This window comes from Epinephelus fuscoguttatus, linkage group LG22, assembly GCF_011397635.1.
Source record: "Epinephelus fuscoguttatus linkage group LG22, E.fuscoguttatus.final_Chr_v1".
Lineage (NCBI taxonomy): Eukaryota > Metazoa > Chordata > Actinopteri > Perciformes > Serranidae > Epinephelus > Epinephelus fuscoguttatus.
The window spans coordinates 19,625,327-19,646,789 of NC_064773.1; the positions used below are offsets into that span (position 1 = coordinate 19,625,327).

The window sequence follows — 21,463 nt, forward strand, 5'->3', positions numbered from 1 at the left end:
CAAATATCGAGGTCTTTAGGGGCCCCATTTTGGCAGTTACACTTAACATCTTTCTGGGTCCAGGCTTTTGGAACCATGGATTGATTTTTAAGGTTCCCTTTCTGAAACTAATCACCTTTTCATGATCATCCCACCAAAAGAAATCAACATACATAGATCATACATAGGTCATTTTACTGAAAAGTACATACCTTATGTCTTCATATACAGGACAGTAAAACAAGAAGTGAACAAATTCTGTCCTCCTCTAGGGTGGCGTTAAACCTTCCACTCTCTAAGGCTAATGGGAACGTTGTTGAGCGCAACTGTGCACACGGGGATCTTTGTCTTATGTTTAGATTAGACTTCATGTAAGGTTCCACACTATAGCTATATGAGACAACAAGTTCGTAGTTTTGGTTTATACCATATGTCAACACATTTAGATCGAAACATGCGAGACATTTCACTCCTAATCTCCTGAATACCACAGGTTATCAGTTCTGGAATATAAATGACAAATTCTTCAAATGAAATAACGATATCCATTCGTTGGCCCAGGGATGACAGAAAAACTGCACCAATGTACAAAAATGGCAAATTATATTTCAGTTATATCTCATTTGTTTGTGAAGTTTTATTTTTCATATTGCTTGAGTCTGTAGGTGAATTTCACGTTTGCGTGTGTAGCTGACCTGTTGTGAACCCATTCTAAAGATGAGGTCAGCATTTAATTGAAGTAAATTAATTGGAACTTCACTGATTTAAAGCCAGAGTGCAGAACTTTTGTCTCCTCTCTTCTGGCATGAAGAGTAATTACAACACATTATCAGTGCATGCTTATAACATATGCCTACAGGTGAGCTTGCCTCATCTCCCCCGCCCCAGTGAGCGCTCTCTTCAGGTCTTCCTGCGCGAATAAGGGCAAGCAGTACTGTGACATCTGCGTCTTCCGTTAGTCCCTTCTTTTCTTTCATCCATCCATTTTCATCCACTTATCCAGGGCCAGGTCACAGGGGCAGCAGGCCAAGCAAAGCACCCCAGACGTCCCTCTCCCCAGCAATTCGTTCAAGCTCCTCTTGGGGGACTCAAGGTGTTCCCAGGTCAGATGAGATATGTAATCCCTCCAGTGTGTTCTCAGTCTGCCCCGAGGCCTCCTACCAGTGGGATGTGCCCAGAACACCTCCAAGGGGTGGTGTCCAGGAGGCATCCTGATTAGACACCTGAACCACCTCAACTGACCCCTTCTGATGCAAAGGAGCAGCGGCTCTACTCCGAGCTCCCTCCGGATGTCCGAGCTCCTTACAGCGCTCTCCAGTGAGGAAAAGCTACACCTAGGGTGATCTGTGTCTCTGGTCACTATTGTTGATGTTCTGTTTTTTGACTTTGGTCCTTCCTCTGAATGCTGCATTTGTCTGGAGAATCCACACCAGAAACTTTTCTTGGATGCTTCTCAGGATCCTCCACCGTAGCTTCTGCCATACTCTTAGCTGTTGCTCTGTCAAGCAGTTGGGAGACGTTTTCCTTCATGGGTTTCTACTAGAAAGAGATTTCCTGGTTAAGGTAAGAGAAAATGTCCAAAAATAGGAGGCTAAGCTCGGAGAAAGCCTACAAGGAAAACTTTTCCCATGTGCCTCTATCATAGTCTCTTCCATATTCTTGCCCCCTTTCGCTCAGGCTAGTTGACATAAAATTCAGGAAAGTCACCATAGACACCGCAACTCCAGTATACTGCTAAATTTTTCAATTAGAATTTTGCAGACTCATTTGGCAGGGGCTTAAATGTAAAGGATTTTAATTTATGATTTAAAGTCCCGCACTTCGGCTTTAACCCTGCCACCATTTTCCTCATGAGAATTACCAAATTACCTTCTTGTTTCTAGGAAACTTCTTGTAAAGTATTCCTGAATTATTAGTCTGTAGAATAAAACAAAAGCAAGTTTAGTATCACAGCCCCTTTTTATAGACTACCTGCCAGAAATATTGTTAAAGCAGGAGTGTCAAACGTGCGCGGCCCACAGGAGGATCTCATCCGGCTCTTCGGATGACTGAACGAAAGACATGATCCTCCCTACGATAGTCTTTTACGTCAAATTCATCAGCCATCTGTATTCTATCATAACATTCTGACAGACCCAGTTTACCATTCTAAGTACCAACACCACATACTTCCTGAAGGGCGCTGGAGGGAGCAAGTAACAGACTTTGACTTGAAGACTTGAAGTCGAAATGACCCTGGGTTTATTTTTGTCATACTTTGATAATCTCCTCCTGAGCTACAGGAGACATGACACAGCTGTTTTTAAAGGATGAGTAACTCTCTGTTAGAGCTGGACTGATTTCAATAGACCCCATATATCAACCAGACCATGTGAGCAGAGTGCAAAGGGAAGGATTTGGGATGAAGCACAGAGTGTTTTTTTTTTTAAAGTTGGAGTGTTGCTTTATCTCCCACTTCAATTTTGCTCCAGTACTGCTCAATGCCCAACCCAGACCACATTTGTGTATTGTGCACACACACTATTTCCTGTCAAAAATTGTCTGCTGCGAGTCGAAAATGGAATTAACAAAGGACTTTCAAAAGGAAACTGAGTGAGCGGTGAGTGTTTAGAGTGGAGCGGGGTTAAATATGAGTTGAGTGTGGAGCACTGTCAAGTGGAGGGAAGGAACAGCTCCGTAAGCGAGGAGCAACAATCCTCACTGCTCATAAGCTCTGATGTCAACCAATTCAGACCAAAGCAAGACAACTCTAGGTCTGAAAGCACCCTAAAGACACCACACAGAGGCCTCCAATTAGTTTTTGGGCTGTAGCCAACTCAGAGCTATCTCAGTCAAATCGGATTTGGCTGTTCAGTACAAATATTTGACTTTTCGTTCCATTTTTTCCATGCAGTTTCAGGGTTCGAACGGGGGTCGACGGGACGTTTAGGGTGAAAGTGATCTTTCAAGTATTTTAGTAAACCATGTTAATGCCAAATTGCAAATAATGCAACAACGTTTTTTGCCGACATTAGTTATCGAACAAAAGCCAAGTCGCTGTAAGCTATATATATATATATATGAGCTATAAATTCACCACTCATGAGCAAAAGGCAGAAAATAATGTTATCCCAGAGGCTGACCGGGCAAAGCCTCTCTTCCTCCAGGCAGCTGCCTCCGTCTCACTCAGACTCACCCTGACTCTGGGTCTGCAGCTGCCTGTACCATAGAGCAGCATGACAGTGAGTTGCGCTCACTCTGCAGCCAAATCCGATGACCGAAATATCTCCAAAAGTACACTGACTGACAAGAAAAGAAAAAAGACAACTGCTCAACTTGAAGAAACTCAGTTGTCTGAGAGGTCTCGAACTCATGATTCAGATCTTTAATTTTCAGGGAACAGCCCTAATTATTTTCAAGTAAGGTGGCCATTGCCCCTCCTAACGCCCCTTGGTGGCACCTTTGAGCAGTGTATCTTTATTGATACTGTAAGTCAGCACAGAAATGCCACTGATATTTGGAAGCAGTGCCATTACAGGTTTTCTCAACATGTAAAATCAGTGGAGGGTCCCCTTTAATAATAAATCAAATTAAATAATCTAATGTCAGCGGACGGTCCTGTGAAATGACCCCTTTACTACTAATTTTAACCGTTCAGTTGCAGCCTCAGTCCCTGAGGTTTTCTTTTTCTTTGTTGGAGGAATTTTGAGGATCTGTGGTTTGCTCTGAGAGTCATATGACCCAGTCAGCACCAGAGAAGGCGTTTCACAGTAACTGCACACTCAGCAAGGAGGAGGCAGTCTGCGGATTCTGGCGGATGGATCCAATGAAAACTCAGTGGGGCACTTCTGATGTCTTTTGGTACTCAGGCTGTAACTCTACCCTCCTGGTGTTTCTGTGCTGATAATCCACAGTAGCTGAAGTTGTCTCAGTGGGATTTTATACATTGATCGTTTAGTAGTTGGAGTTTTTTTTCCCAGCCCTGTAAATGATAAAAACTTTCTTACAACAGTGTGTAAGCCATCAGATAGAGTCACGCTTTGTAATTTAACATCCTTTTCCTGTAACTTAATCCACATGACGCTTTCTCACCAAAAGCGACGCGTAATTTGGCACACTTTACGCTCTTTACCCGCTACACCGCCTGCGTATTTTGCGCATCACCAAGTGGAGCGCTGGCCACTCAGTTTTCAGGCTACACTGCAAAAAATGTCCACTTCAACTAGTGATTTTGCCATTGACATTTCTTGTTAAAAGCTCCGGAAACGCGTCAAGCTGTACTTCCACTGTACAGAATGATCTCACCTCCCTGGAAGTGATCTGACTCAGTTGCTTCAGCGCAAAGTTGGGTCGTTAAAGTCAGTTAAAATAACCCTGTGTGGTAATTTTTTTGCAGCGTCGGCAGTCAAACCACGTCACTCTGTCAAACAACTCCCCCTTTTTCCTCCCTGTTGGACCAACATCCACAGTTTAGGAACAACTGGGTAAAGATTTTGGATCAGAAGCGCAAATCATGATGACCGGATTTCGGCTGAACTTGTCGCCTCTGAAGGAGCCTCTGGGCTTCGTCAAGCTGGTGGAGTGGGTAAGTTAGATGCATATGCTGTGAAGTGTGTGTGTGTGTGTGTTTGTTAGTGTGTTTGTGTATGTGTGTCATACCCAGAGGACAGGGAGGTTCACAGCTTTTCTTGATCCTTGGGTTTTCCCTTTTCCCGGCGATTTTCACTTTGGAGAAAAAGTCTCTGAAGATGGCAGAAATATTCATATAGAAAGCATTTATCAGCTTGGAGTTTTTTACTTATAAGAATGAATAAAATGCATGCAGTAATGTAATTTGATAATGACATTTTAAGGTGCAAACTTTGTCACACAAGAACAGCCAAGATAACACCCAATAATCTGCCCAATATCATAATAATTTAGGTTTTCCTTGAGATTATTATATTCAATTTAACTTCACATGTCTGCCTCTGCTTACTATGAATTCAGATTTTTAAAGATTCCTAGAATAAAAGTATAGATGTCTTAAGTGAGCTCTCCTCTGCATCTGAGTCATCATGCTGGTTGCATGGGCCTGCCCTTCAGAGGACACAGTTACAGATTAATGCATCTTTCAGCAATAATTTACTTCTGAATAACTGTGCAGACGGTTGGCTACTCATACACTCGAGCACACGGTTTGTGCATCATGAGAGAACATGCGACAGCTCCTCCAGGAAAGTCCAGTAATCATTTCTGCTCTACATAACTGGGTCAGAGGACTCCAGCGTGGAGTCATTTTCTCAGCTCGGCCACAGTTTCTCTCAGCTGCTCTGTTCTCCCATGATACAAACACACACGTACAGAGCTATAGAGCAGACAGTCATCTGACTCAGGACAAGGCTGTGTGTGTGTTTTTGTGTGTGTGTGGGAGAGAGTGTGTTTTTCACTGTTTTGGCCTTATGTAACCCTTATCTAACCCAACATATTTTGTGATTCACAACAGTCCGAATGATAAATTGTGTGTACAGTGTAATGCTCGGAATGTCCTGTGAGCTAAAACGGGTCCCAGCCCTCCCAGTGGTCTAATGGCAACTGCAACATCATTAAAGCTGCAGTCACATACACATAACTTTTTGCTGAAACTGTCGCTACAGCCAGACAGTAGTACATGAGACAGATAATCCATGGGAAAAATCATGTTCCTCTGCCTTCTTGTAGTGCTTCTAATGGCATTAAAATTCACCACACGTCAACGAAAACAACCAATCAGAGATGAGGAGTGACTGCTCGTGAACGCACCCTTCGAAAAGTGTAGGGTTAGCTAGCATGCTACTAAAGATATAGCCCACTGAATGTATACGAATGCTGGAAACTTTGCTGATATTCAACCAGCTCTGTGTCATCGCAGTGTGTGCAGAAGAACGGTGTTTGCCTTCCCGCGGAGCTCCCCGACAGTCTGGCAGCGGACTGACCATTCATCTGCACACACTGCGATGCCACACAGCTGGTTCAATATCAGCGAAGTTTCCCTTTATATTCATTGTCTTGTGTGGCGATCAGCAGTGATGTGGTGGTTCACTTTTACACTGTGATCTGTAGCCTATAGTTCGGCTTTAGCTTCTAACTATCTTTGTCTTTTTAACCTGTTGTTGCTGCTGAGTCAGTTTGACATCCTGGATATATCCTTCAAACACAGACTGTAGACCCCTCTGTCTGCTTCTCTCTGGAATCATTGTTTCATTTTTCCTAAAATATGATGATAGTTCATCAGGGAGTGCAGTTAGTCTACCCGTGGCCACCATGCTTACTGCGACAACGCAAAGGGACGGGGATTTGCAAAGGGTCAACTGCAGTCAAACAGATCAAACGTGAATCAAGATTCTGTCACTGCGTAGCTGATGCCTTGCCTCAAATGTTTTCATAAACATATTTTAGTGTACTGTTTAGCTGTAAAATGAGAATGTTTGTGACCTGGCTGCCATGTTGGAAACAGTGAAACCAAAATGAAGCACCGCCCATCGGCTGGAGCAAACTTTCTCAATTTACAGCTAAACAGTACACTAAAATATGTTTCTGAAAACATTTGAGGCAAAAAATCGGCAATGCAGTTCAAGTCTTGGTTCATATTTGATCAGTGCTGCCGAGTTGGACCTTCTCTAACTGTTGTTGTAGCTGTAAACTTTTTTGTATGAATTATCTACCTGTTTAATGTGGTTTTCAAAGTGGTTTACAACTCTCCTTGATTCAGAGACATTTTTAACACACGACTGGTGTGTGCTGGGCAAGACCTCTATTAATTAATAATATAACTGTTAAATACTACATGTCTTACGTTTAGGCAGCAGCAGTGAATGTGTGCTTGAGCGATGGTTTCTGGATATAAATTTAACACAGCAGCTGAATGGAAATGGCAAGTCTGTATTTTATATATCATAGATGGTTGATCACTCCTGCCGTCAATGAAATTATAGGACCCCGCGGGGTGTCTTGTCCAACATTTTTGTCCATTTACCCTGCTCTGAGGCATCTAAATGAAAAAGTAGTTTTCTTGGCACAGGAGTGGTTTAGACTAAACACTTATACTGCCCTCGATGTTATCTTCCACGCAGTAGTAAACAGGAAGGAGGGTTCGGCGTAACAAACGCTCACAAGACTGCCCCATTCACTCTATATGTTGGATAAAGGTGATAAAGATATTTGTCTCATTTTGGTCCCTGTCAAAAAGTGGAGAAACTGGTTTCTGGGGCTTCTGAAGGAAACCCAGTGACACAATGGGCACATGGTTCAGTGGCTTTGGGGTTTTTGGTCAAACTGATCTGGACTCAATGACCTCAGTGTAACAACGCTGCTGATTATTATGTTTCCAACATTTGAAGTTGCACGGAGAACAGTAGATCAAGGCTAATGTTAGCATAGTAACTATGTTAGCATAGTAACTAATGTGTAGCTAACATTAGCTTAACAGCTATGTAACTTTTTAACAAACTTTTTTTATTTTGAAAAAGCATTCATTACTTCTGTAAATTAAATATGGACTCAAAACTCTTAAACAAAAGTTTAGGACTTGAGACTCAATGTGGCACTTGTCAGTCTTAACTTGGGACATGGCTCAAGACTTGTCAATCTTGACTTGGAACTTGGCTCAAGACTTGTCAATCTTGACTAGGGTCAATCTTGACATGGGACTCGATTTGAGACTTGTCAATCTTGACTTGGAACTTGACTTGAGACTTGTCAATCTTGACTCGGGATTTGACTCAACACCTATCAGTCTTGACTTGGGACTTAAATCGAGACTTGAAAATCTTGACTTGAGTCAATCTTTATGTGGGACTTTGCTCGACTCTTGACTTGGGACTTGGTTTGACACTTGTCAATCTTGACTTGGGACTTGACTCAGCACCTATCAATCTTGACTTGGAACTTGACATAAGACTTGTCAGTCTTGACTTGGAACTTGACTTGGGACTTACTTTTGACTTGCAGAACAATGTCTTGGCCCCGCCCCTGCCTGTAACTGAGCTCCTATCACACACTGTGAGTGGTTGCAGTGTGTGCAGATGACTGATGCCGTCTCACAGCTTGTGAGTGAAGACTGCCTGTGATTTCATTTGGCAGTCACTGGAATGTCCATAAATTGGTGCTGTGTGTTCTGCAGATGTGTGGGATGCCTCAGTACTGGCACGGCACTGCTGTTTGTCCACAGCTTTTGGCAGCCGCCATGTTTGGAGAAGGTACCTCCTGTAGCCTTAATTAGGAGTAAATGGTGATATTGGAAACGTGACAAAATACCCAACTGTTCGACAGTGTTTATGCAGCGTAGTATTGATGCTCTGTTTAAAAATGTGAACATAAACAAAAGAATTACAATGTGATGTGTGTGTGTGTGTGTGTGTGTGTGTGTGTGTGTTGGTCCACCCTGGCTGTTACAGTTATTCGTGCTGAGGCGACGTGACCTCGTAGTGGGAGAGTGACAGAATCAGTGGAACAGGAATGTGAGAGAAGTAGCTTACCATGGTGTGTGTAGCCAGAATAACAGGAAGTGGCAGCCAGTGACATCTGGAGAAACATCTGGAGAGTGGCCTCGAGGTGTGTGTGTGTGTGTGTGTGTGTGTGTGTGTGTGTGTGTGTGTGTGTGTGTGTGTGGATGTACAGTAAACGTGGGTGTGCGTGTGGGTTTTGTGGTGTGTAGCTGAAGGCTAAAAGTTGAGGGGGCTTGTCATAAGCATTTTTCAAGGGTGTGCATATGTGTGATAGAGTTGTGCTGATGTAACAGAATTTAAGAGGTCAGACAAAGTGTGTGTCCTCATAGATGAACAGATTGCAGTACAGGTCATTACTTTGCTATTTGAGGTGTGGATCAAAGATCATTTCTTTGTCTTATGATGTCATCCACTCCCTGTCCATTGTATGCTGTTGACTACAACATGATTGTCTTAACATTTTCAAGTGTTGATTTACATAATCTTTTGTTTTCTTTAACTTTGGTATCATTTTGGTGATTTTTTTTGTCGATTATCACCCCCTGCTGATGTGTACTGAGCCCCGATTCAGCCTGTAGAGTTTCAGTACAAAGGAGACCATCTTAACCTGAAGGCAGACATACAGATACAGTTAGCGACTAGCAGCTAAAAAGCCAGATATTTCCCTCAAGAGATGGTGGGGACCAAAACGGAGATAAAAGGAGAGTGAATATCAGATTTAAGCCCCTTTTCACTGCGCAAACAACCCACCAACACCCACTAACATCTGGCTTTTGTATTGTTCAGCTCGGATTGGCTTCCATCGGCAGCGTTGGAAATACAAAACCCGGGTGTACAAGCTAATTATAGCCCCTTCTCAGCGCGATGCAATGTCTGGCTGCCACAAAATACCGTCCATTTCCATCCAAGCAGCGCTCGAAGATTTTTCCAAATTTAGTTCGCACCATGTTTGAGAAAGAAACTGTGTGAAAAAAGAAGTGACCAAAATAACATTTTCATTGTTTACTAACCTGTTGTTCCTCCTGTCTAGGACGTTGAACGTGAGACACCATTAAACAAAAAAACAAACAAACAAAAAAAAACAAAAAACAGGAAGCCATACCTGTCTACTGTCTCGTGTGCACTGCTCTGGTCTACTGACAATGGGAATGCAGTCCATTGTCTATTTTTTAGGGGTTTTCCTGCATTTCAAAAAACCTAAATAGACGCGTTAGCACGTTCTCATACAAACTTTTTAAAGTTACAATCTGGAAGGTCTCCATTTTGTTCGCTATGGCAACACCTGTGGCGATAAGCTGTAATTGCAGCGTGTTTGTTGGCAGACCAAGGCCTGGAAAGCTGCTGGTGAATTGATAGACACCAGTCCTGCAGCTGGTCAGATGAAAGGGTTACCACAGCATGGATGTGTGTGTGTGTGTGTGTGTGTGTGTGTGTGTGTGTGTGTTTCTGTGTGTGTGCAAGTGAAAAATGAATGACTCTGTGCCACCTGTGATTTTGACACCCAGTTTCTAATACTGCAGAATGCATGGGCTTTCATCAGTGGGTCATTATGGAGGGGTTTCAGAGCCGAAACAAAATATTTAAATACATAAATAATTATATTATTAAATTCTTAAATTAATAAAAAATATAGTTGTATAATAGCGATGCTTCAATAGATAAATACATATAAACTTTAATACATAATTATCTGTAAATAACAAAAATGTTTAAATAACTAATTATGTATTTTAATGCTTAATAAATAAAAAAAATCACAAATTAAATTACACAAGAAATATATGACTGTTAAATGTATTTGTGTATATATATTTATATATTTACACATTTTTTTGTATTTATTTATTAAATTGTGTATTTATTTATATACTTCTTCAATTATCTGTACATTTATATATCTATTTAGAATTTTCTTAATTTTTGTATACATAATTTTACTGCTGTAGCCTGGGCCTCTGGGCCTAAATTCATACATTTAGTTTTGGCCCTTAAAACCCACTGTTGGCTATCGGCTCAATCTCCATTGTGTTATTCATTCGGCAATAGATAGTGATGCCACAAACATTTTTTTAAAATGAAAATTTTATTTTACTTCAGATGTGTATGTTTGGACTTCAAGATGTTTTTTTGAAAACTCTGACTTGAGGAAAGACTACAGATTTCTCGCCCACATGATTGAAAAGGGTGAAAATGCTTCTTCAGTGAAGAAAGACAGTTGTTCTGTATGGAGCTCTGTCCTGTGATGTTAAACCTTTGAATTGGTTTTGTACTGCAGCACAGCTGTCTGTTGCATTGGAAGGCTCAGTGCGGATGTGTGATGACAGGAAGAGACGCGGAGCTTTGAATGTCGAGAATGTGTGAAAGCTGTTAACAACGCATTTTGAGGAAAATGAATCAGATCCATGAAGTATGAGTAAAGCGATATCTGTGAGAGTCTGATGAATAATATGATCTGCCTACTGCAGTCTGAGGGGTTAAGCTCAGTGGCAGCCAGCCTGACTAAAAGAATTTAGTATGTGTTGGTTTTAAGGAGAGTATTAGTGTCACATGGCCTACACGCTGAATCAGATGCTTTCTGCCCTTGCGAGAAAGAATTCAAGAGCTGAATGGCAGCTTTAGTGCAGCCATGTAAGCCACATTTTATTTTAGTTGTGAGAGGAAGTGCTGCTAAATGATCTCATATGTTCGTCAACTCCTCTTGCTGTTTATTCCATAGGGTGTCGCTGAATGACTGTAGCAGGAAACAGTAAAACGATACAAAGAAGATAGAAAGTGGTACAAAATAAAGGTGTTCTTGAGAGATTTTATTTGGATTGGGTATTTCCTCAAGAGAAAAACAAAAAGCAAAAGATTCAAGGAAACTGATAAAAATGGTTGTGTAGTGAGTTTTATTTTCAGCTGTTTGTTGGAGTAAATGCTGGCCATCTGTTAATCCCTCTAGCTCTTAACTGCTGATGCTGTGTTTTTGGTTGCCAACTTTTCTCTGGGTGTGAGTTTATGGTGACAATATACTCCACTTTAAAACTGTATTGTCCAAGAGCATATATATGTAGGGAAGATCACAATCAAATTATAGTTATGGTTTCAATTTACCACTCAGTGTCAAATGTAACACCTTGCTTACAGTTTTGCAGCACATCGCAGTATATTGAGTCATGAACCCGTGGATCGTGATACGTATCATATTGCTAGATTATTGCACAACCCAACAGTTATCGTTTTCAGACTGAATGTTTATTAGAAATATTGAATATCCTCCCCTCCTCTGAAGGCCCTGACACACCAAGCAATGACCCAACTTTAACCAACAGGCAACCGTCGGTTAAAGTTGGGTCGTCGGTAAGTGTCTGCTGCCCTTGTTCGTCATTGCAGTGTGGCGCCAGTCTGCCTTTTTTCTGCCGATTCAGCATGTTGAATCAGTATCAGTAACTGCGTAGCCTACTGGTGAATGAAATCACTCTGATTAGCCGTTCAGCTCTGCACATGACACGAGAAACGGAAGTGAGGAAAGTAAACAAAGAGCTAAAGTCAGAAGGGAGTGAGACCAAAACAAACTTGTTATTTAAGGTAAGATTGTTTTTCTTTAGGCACAAGCTCTTTAGCAGAAACATTTTGTGATGTTTTGTGTTCCTTTTCACTGGGGCACAGGTAATATGCTTTGTTATGTCAATATTGGATTGTGTTGCTAGTGTGCTAACTGGCTAACTAGCGCCAAGACGGTCGTCTGGTTTCCCTTTTTGAATGACGAACACAGACTTCCACCATCTGCTGGTGTGGAGAGTTATTTCCTCTCTCGTAGGTGCAGAACATACATGCAGATTGCCTGTCAACTGTAGTTTTTGGGGTGTGTTCATGTGCAACTTTTTTGGCTGGGACATGACGACGTTGGGTGACTCAGCAGGGAGCCTTTGTGGCCGCTAGTTCTCTTAAGTTGGTTTGGTGTATCTGGGCCTCTAAACAAATCTCTAATATCTTAAAGGTATACTATACATAAATTGTTAGTTGGGCCACTGTTTGTGAACAGTATTGCCAGTGAAAGTAAAACTGAAAGGTTAGTTGGCGAACATAGACTGTATAGAATAATGGACGTAGCCACCATGACATTATCCATTGGTTTGTGGACTCCTGCATTAAAGGATGGAGCATTTCGGCTGTTGCCATTTTAGATTTTTGTAGCCAGGATGGATCTGACTTATAGACCTGCCTGTTACTTAAAGGGCCCCACCATTTAATATACGTAACTTTAAGCCAGAATAAAATGTAAACAGGTGAGTTATAAAAAAATTCACCCTCCGTACAGTTGTCATTAACAGGAAATTAGCTATAGAGACCAAAACTGTTTTTTTGTAGGCTGCACTCATGTTTATTTCTCCTGTGAAGTTGGGCATTTTAACATGGGGGTCAGTGGGGATTAACTCAGCTCTGAAGTCACCCTCTAGTGACCATTCGGGGAACTACAGGTTTTAGCACCTCCGTGTTGCCACCTGATCAGCTAATAGCAAAATCCAGTTGCAATCACCGTGGGTTTCAACCAGTCGCTATGCATACACAATACGCAGAATTCAAATTGGACCTGAATCCATTAACAGTACCACGAAATACCCATATGAAATGGTTTCCAGCTGAAAAAGTGGTTTTGTGGTTTAGTTACTCTTTACATTTCTTGATTTTGATGATATTCCTCCAAAGCCAAACAGGGTTTTCTCCCATCAGTCTCAACCATCTCCCTAATCACTCATTCTCTCTTGTCTGCCCAAACAGCTCACAGCCATATTTGCTTTTGGAAGCTGTGGCGGATACTCAGGGAAGAACATCTTATCTCTCTTCTGTGGCGATGGCAGAAATGAAACTATCGATGCCAACTTCCACTACCCATTTAGGTGAGAATCACAACACATTTAGGTGATTTTTCAATGTCAGGCGCAGGTTTGAAATGTCACTTGTCATCAGTTGTGTAATCACTTTCAAAAGGACAATAAAATAAAACAGCAATAATGATGATTTTTAACCTTCCTTCTTACATTGTGGCCAGGTTAAGCCAGGTCCCACTCATCGAGGGAAACACCACTCTTTGTAATAACTCTGTCACAACGACACACATGGTGGGCGACTCAGCATCCTCAGCGGAGTTCTTTGTGGGCATCGCCATCGTCTGTTTTCTGTACAGCATGGTGGCTCTGTTGGTGTATTTAGGCTACATGCACGTCTACAAGGATTCTGACTTTGGACCAATTTTTGTGAGTATTGATCTTGCTGGTCAGTTGCCCAATAGACACACAGATGAAAGTGGGTCACTGTAATTGAGAGACTTGTGGCTTGTGTCTGACGCTGATGGGTTCGTCCTCGTTTCCAGGACTTTTTGATCACAGCGATCCTGGTCTTTCTGTGGCTGGTGTGTTCATCCGCCTGGGCGAAGGGCCTGCAGAATGTGAAGTACGCCACGGACACTGAGGGCCTCAGCGCCACGCTGGGACTCTGCAAGGGGAGCAACATCACCTGCGAGGTCACGGAGTACGCCAGCATGCGGACCCTCAACATCTCTGTGGTGAGTAGAAACACAGAGCGGTTTTACAAACAAGAAGGTTTTGGTTACACTTGAACCAGTCAGTATTCACTTCAGCTGTCAATCATTTCCAAATCTAAATAAATGGCCAGTACAGAGGCCATTTCTACAAAAAGAAAATTGGTCATTGATTCTGGCAGTGTCCCATCCCCTTAAGTTTAAATAATACTATACTAGAACAGTACAGTAGGAACAAAACGTATCCACCTGAATCTAATGTCATTTTAAGTACACATTGATAGCATAGCCATGCTAACATACCTGTTTTGTCAGGGCTTTAAAAGTGAGGTGGGGCGAAAACAAACTACTATGGCAGGCGATACTGAGAAAGGTAAACGGTAAATGGACTGCACTTGTATAGCGCTGTTCTAGTCTTTCAACCACTCAAAGCACTTTAACACACATTCACACACTGGTGACTGAGGCTAGCGTACAAGGTGCCGCCTGCTGCTCAGGAACCATTCACTCGCACTCACACACCGATGGAACAGCCATCAGGAGCAATTTGGGGTTCAGTATTTTGCCCAAGGATAATTCGACTGGAGGCTGGAGGATCTGGCCATCGAACCACCGATTGATGACCCAGTCTACCTCTGATCCACAGCCAAATCAGAACAGCCTCGATGTCAGCGTCTTTGTGGTCTAAAGTATTCTCCATTGTTGTTATTACTCCTTATATTGGTTCCAGCGCACTGCTGGGCAACTGCATGACAACTCTAGTCCCGCCCGTGACAGTGATTGCCAACGAGTGACACTGGAGCTTAGTCATATTTTATTTTAACCAAAAAAACGCTGTTTCATGTCACGATGCCAGAGGAGTCAGTCAACTCCTACTTGGTGGAGTGGGCGGATTCAAAGTCTTCTATCTTTTTTTTTTTTGGTTGTTTTTTTACAACTAATACCGACATTTATACTGACAGTGCTAATGAGAACCACAAGTTAAAGAAAGGGACCTGGGCCGTGTTTCCCAAAAGTATCTGAAAGGGACAGTTTGCCCCCAGTTAAAAATAGAATATTTTGAAGTCTAAAATTGTTGGTGTGGTGCGAGTTGCAGAGTGTTGGAGATATCAGCCGTAGAGATGTCTGCCCTCTCTCAAAAGTAATGGAACCAGACAGCACTCAGCATGTGGGGCTCAAAGTGCCAAAAAAAAAAAACTTTTGAAAAACTCTACAGCAATGTCTCTTTCCAGAAATCATGACGTGGTTACTGAAGATAATTCACACACTTTGTTGAGAGCACTACAACATAGGGACTATTTTCTTTCAACCAAACCAGAAACACTAACCATATCACTGCACAGAAGGAAGTGTGCATCTACTCATGGACAAGAGGCTCGTGCATGTGACAGAGTAAGATTTAAATATTTATGGCATCCTCCTCAGCTGAGTTGTAACAATAGCAATAGCTAGCTATTGTTACTCCTCAGCTGAGTTGTAACAATAGCAATAGCTAGCTATTGTTACTCCTCAGCTGAGTTGTAACAATAGCTAGCTCTGTGGTGCTAGGTGAGCTAGCAATAGCAGCATGCTTCCTTATGCAAGGTTGGTGTAGTTTATTTGAAAGAATTCTCAAGACCTTGTTGTGAGCAGTTTCATGTAGGAACTATTTTCTCTCTAATAAACTACACGAACCAACCGTATAACCACTCAGAGGGAAGCATGCATCTACTGCTAGCTCACCTAGCACCACTGAGCTAGGTAACATTACAGCTCAGCCGAGGAGGACACCATTAATATCTCTCACAAGCACAAGCCACTCATCCATGAGTAGATGCACACTTCCTTCTGCGCGGTAATACAATTGGTGGGTGTAGTTAGGGGTTAGAGAGAAAATAGTTCCCACATTAAACTGCTCTCAACAAGGTCTGTGGATTATCTTGAGTAACTGGGTCATGATTTCTGGAAAGAGACATTTCCGTTAAGTTTCTTAAGTGTATTTGTTTGCCGCTGTAAGCACCACAAGCTGAGTGCCGTCTAGCTCCATTATATTCAAGAGGAGGCAGACATCTCTACGGCTGATATCTCCAACATAGTGAGAGATTCGTCATTGTGTAAAAATACAGATTTACAGTACATTATAAGAAACCTCCTTCGTCACATGTATTTTCAGGTAATATTAATCTAGTTTTTTTCTGTCTGCATTCTTCCAGGTGTTTGGCTACCTCAACATGTTTGTGTGGGCGGGAAACGCCTGGTTTGTGTACAAGGAGACACGTTGGCACTCCCAGAAATTCTCCTCTCAGCCTGGACCTGGAAGGCAACAGGTCCCTGCACCCATCTAACACTATAAGGCAAAAGAAAGTCACAGTCACACACACGTACACAACACACAGATAGATCAGACACAAACAAGTTGAGCACACCTTATGCATGCACGCACATGTATGATCACATGTGTGAAGACATTATTACACATACCCTCACATAAAAAAGCTCTGTGACGATGATGAAGACAGACAAATTGATCCATGGTCAGTTTAAAAACTGATGAATTTGGATATATAGATTGGATTTGGACTTTATCGACACAGTAGCAGCTGTGTAGGCAGTACACAGAGCTGAATTAACATTTTGTAACCCAAAATGTCACATCACTTCTCGCACAAACACGGTATACATGAACTGAGAACAGTTCTAAAAGCAATGTAAATTTCCCAAAAGATTTCCTCTGAAGGCCTAAGCACCCTGCAGCTGTAGGAGGCTGTGGGAGGAGAAAGTGTTCGGTTTCATGTGTAGATTAGCCTTTGTTATTTTTTTTATTTTTTTTTTACCTTTTTCAAATAGTATAGCACACCAATGCAATTAGCATGTCAAATCCTTTTTTCCGTGCCTTCTTAGAATAAATCCTAGATGGTTTCTTATGCTTTAGGAAGCAGATACATGCACAGGAAAAGACCAAATGTGTTAGTCCTTCCATCTCGGTAGCAGCATTATATATTATGAGTCTCAGAAACAGTGGCGCCATTCGAAATCTTTCATAAGGTTGGCCAGATGGAGCAACATAAACCAAAAGCCATAACTGAACTTCAGGAATTCACTGATGCTGTTTAAGTATAGTTGAAAACTATGTCAATATGGAGAGTTAAGGAATCACATATTGTGCCTTTGGCTTCTTATGTTACTAATTATCTGATGGTCATAGACTAATACTGGTTAGCATTTTGAGTTCCTGTTTCAATGTGTTATGTATCTGTATGTGATCGGTGATTCATTGTTCTTTAGATAGGCTGGTTGTCCTCAACCTTAAAAAGGCAAATACACAGTTTTAATTTGAAGGAGTATATTGATATAAGGAACAAAACGTTTTCTGGGAACAAGCCTTACCAAGTTTAGGAGTTTTGTGGGTACCCATAGAACCCATTTTCATTTGAATATCTTACGGTGAGAGTTTAAGGGAGTCCTTAATAGATACCCATGCTCAAAGCCACAACAAAATAATGGGAGATGTCGCAAGAAATTAAAGCAAGAAGATCATAATTTATTTTAACTAACCCAAATCCAACATATCAAAGAATGGTATTAGGTGTGGCATTCAGTAAATCAGTAATGTTAGCGTGTATGCATGCTCGTCAAATTAGTGAGTGGTGTGTTATAAGGTGAAAAAATAAATAAGCAAAATAAGGAGCGTGGAGAGAAGAGAGCAGAGTTCCCCTTTTGTCCTCTCTCTCTCCCTCTTCGCGGCGCAAATGAGATGTGCTCTTATAGTGCGGGGAACACCGGGCCCAGGTGTTCCCAGCAACTAACGATGGACCCAACGCCTCTTGCTGGTAATCTGTAATACAAAAAGAAATAGACACAACCAGCCCAACACCCACAAGAGGCGTGGCCGTCACACCTAACTTCAGGGTGTTTTCACATATAGTCCTTTTTAAACAAACCAAACTCAGTGCTCTTAAAGTGCACCAAAAAGTGGACCAACAGAAAAGAGACTCGGTTCTTTTTGTCTTCACATTGTCAGTTCATTTGAAAGCGGACTCAGTTCTCTTTCTAGCCACACTATATACAATATATATTGACAGTTTTGTTTTTACTTTGAGATGGACTTGAAATTGGAGGAAAACCTTAGTGTGTCTGTGCTGTTGACTGTTTCCATTTGATGTATTCTACTAGAGATTCTGTTAGACCAAACTACTCCTCGTCCTTGCAAGTGTTACAGGCCGTCTGTTTTTTCAATCGTCCCAGTGCAATAGCATGTGATCTAGAGGGCTAAATACAATGGCAAAGCGAATCTGGAGCGCTTTGTGCTCACAAGGCATGGGTTAAGCGAACTGCACTGCGGACTTGAAGCGAACCGAGGGGTCTGAGTTCTCTTTCACATATGCGCAAAAAAAGCTGAGTCTGTTTAGAAGGCTGAAAAGGATCAAGTGTGAAAACACCCTTAGAGCATTATTTAGCTCCCTTAGCAGTGAACTATGCTGACATGGTTGGTACCAGTGGGTGCCTTTGGTTGTCTAGTTTCCAAAGATACCACTATCTTCATGTTAGCTCAAAAAATGAGCCAGGAAAAGAGGTGTCCTTACTGCTCTGGTCGAATTTATTACACCTTTTCTTATATACTGATGAATGTAAGGTACTTTGAAGTCATCCACAAAACCAACCACAAGAAACAAGAGTTCATTTCTGGAGATAATAAGGATAATGTGATCAAGGTTTTCAGGGTAATAGAGAGGGTGAGACAGTAGTGCACTATGAAGCACTCCATACTACATTACCAAAACAGACAATGATATTCATTGTAATTTGTTGACATACATTATATTGGTTATTATCCCTTTAAGTTGAGTCATGCGTATTTCATATTATGATACATTTTTTAGATGCAAAGCACCTTGTGTATCTTGAAGATGACTCACTCATTCATTCTTTCATTCATAGGCTCTCTCACAGTTAGCCCACTTGCCCTCTAGTGATGGCTACCAGGTACTGCAACAACTAAACTAGGATTAATACAAACATTGATGATGTGAATGCAAATAAAAGTCTTAATCCTCTTCTGATTTTTCTCAGTAGGGTAAATCTGTGCAGACGAGGAGACAGGTTAGATATTTTAAACTTTAAGAAATGTAAAATTGTCTCAAACCAAAATATTAGAGAGGAGGTATTTGCATTTAGTGCTCTTATCACAGCATGCACAGTGCTCTCATGTGGTGCCTAATATGCTTTTATGATGTCCTTTCAAGCACCCTGAGAGTGTAAATCCATTAAGAATACTCGATTAAAAGTTTGCTACTTCATTAGATCAGGAAAATGTTGGTGTGTGAGAACAGCCAACGTCTGAAATCTTTCACTTCCTGTGTGTCCAAAAGCTTTGATTGATTTAGTCTCTACTAAGGTACCAGAAGAAAGTTAAAACCTTCCTTAATTGTGTAAGAAAAATGTTTGGTGTTTTTTGAATGTAGTCATTTTCATTCATCACTGTTGAACCTTGCCATAGCACTATTCTTACCCCCTGTTTGAGCTCATTTCATATCTCTGTGTGTTAAATCAGTTATTTTGTTGTTGTCCAAAACAGTTTGTCTTGTTTTTTGATCGTCTAGTTTTTATAAAGCCTTCCTGATACACCAAACAGTTAGCTGGTGTTTTATAAACTATCACTTTTTTTTTTTTTTTTTTTTTTTCATTTTTAGCATATGTAGATGAATATTTGAAGGGCTTTTTGATTTTATTGTTGTTTTATGCCTTTTGATGCGGTTAAAATGTAAGTGGGATGATTTTAAAGTCATTTAACTTTGTCATTCGGCAAAGTTAAAGGTATACTATGCAGGATTGTCAACAAGCTCCCCAGTGAAAGTGACAGTAAAGCCTACCCCAGATTCACTCTCTTGGATATGTGCCGCTAATGGCCAGGCAGCTGGTCTCTACCTTTTTATAAATCCCCGAAAAATACACCACTACACACTTCTCATAGGCCATAAGTGATGATTGAGAGGGATTACTTCTGTTTGAGTCTATACATTGTTTGTTAGGAGAATCCTGCATAGTATGTCTTTAAATGAATGTGTGTGTGTGTGTGTGTGTGTGTGTGTGTGTGTGTGTGCGTGCGTGCGTGCGTGCGTGTGTGTGTATGTGTGTGGTGTACTGGTTATGCCTCTGCACTCTTGTAATCATCATCCGACCAGCTATAGCTTTGTCAATGATTTCTATGCATTTAACCTGCCAAACTGTCTTATTCAAGAGAGAGACGTACATTCACTCTGTGACATGCACAATTTCAATGTACCTTTTTTTTTTTTCAATAAAAATGAATGATTTTTTCATTAATCTCTTTAGTGAACGTCCTATTCATTTGCAAATGTGTGTGTGTGGTTGTATGTGTGCACTGATAAATGCACTCTGCCTGTGAGTGTGTCTGTCTGTCACTTTTCTGTCAGGCCACGACATGGATGCCAAAACATTTTCCAAAACATCCATTTAGCTTTAATTTCACTGCACATTTTTATGTCTCCAAGCTGGCAACAGCTGTGCCTGGAGGTGTTATGTTTTCATACTGTCAGCCAGTCAGTGCATCCGTTCATCCATACAAATGTCCATCCGTCCGTCTGTCCCTTTCTCTCCCACTCTCATGAGCACCTTGTGGGAATTTCTTCAAATTTGGCCCGAACATCCACTTGGACTTGCCGATGAATTGATTAGAATTTAGTGGTCAAACGTCAAGGTCACTGTGACCTTGTGTCCATCTCATTCTTGTAACGCCATGTAGGAATTTCCTCAAATTTGGCTCAAACTTCCACTTGCACTCAAGAATAAACTGATTAGAATTTTGTGGTCAAAGCTCAAAGTTCAAGGTCACTGCGACTTCACAAAATGTGTTTGGCCATAACTAAAATTTGGCAAATTGGCACAAACGTCCACTTGGACTTACCAATGAATTGATTAGAATTTAGTGGTCAAAGGTCAAGGTCACTGTGACCTTGTGTCCATCTCATTCTTTTGAACACAATAACTCAAGAACGCCGTGTAGGAATGTCCTCAAATTTGGCTCAAGCTTCCACTTGCACTCAAGAATAATCTGATTAGAATTTTGTGGTCAAAGCTCAAAGTTCAAGGTCACTGCAACCTCACAGAATGTGCCATAACTTAAGAATTCATATGCTAATGTCTATGAGGATATAATTAAGTGATGACATTTTATATCCAAAATTTCAAAGGTCATATTCATTGTGACATCACAATGTTCTGCAAAGACACTTCTGGCCATTACTCAATGTCATATCTTGGTCAGATACTGAATTGGTAACACAAATCTTGGGTGTCCACCTTGAAACTGTGCTGATTGTATGGACCAGGGGTCGGCAACCTTTACCATCAGAAGAGCCATTTTTGGTCAAAAAAGCTCTCAAATAATCTGCCTGGAGCCACAGAAAAAATGGAGCCTTATAATGAAGGTAACAGTAAGTCTAAATTCACCCATCAGTTTAAGTGATAGATCTAAATGAGCATTTATTAATATTTCTTACCACAAGGTGGCTACTCTGCA

General features: G+C 41.3%; 1 protein-coding gene across 1 annotated transcript; it reads left to right on the forward strand.

Moving 5' to 3' along the window:
- Window positions 1-4,318: 4,318 nt before the first annotated feature.
- Window positions 4,319-18,298, forward strand: sypl1 (synaptophysin-like 1). Its single transcript, XM_049567006.1, has 5 exons — window positions 4,319-4,543; window positions 13,185-13,303; window positions 13,456-13,660; window positions 13,777-13,968; window positions 16,137-18,298. The coding sequence occupies exons 1-5, from the start codon at window positions 4,472-4,474 to the stop codon at window positions 16,266-16,268; spliced, it is 720 nt and encodes a 239-aa protein (XP_049422963.1). The 5' UTR covers window positions 4,319-4,471; the 3' UTR covers window positions 16,269-18,298.
- The last annotated feature ends 3,165 nt before the right edge of the window (window positions 18,299-21,463 follow it).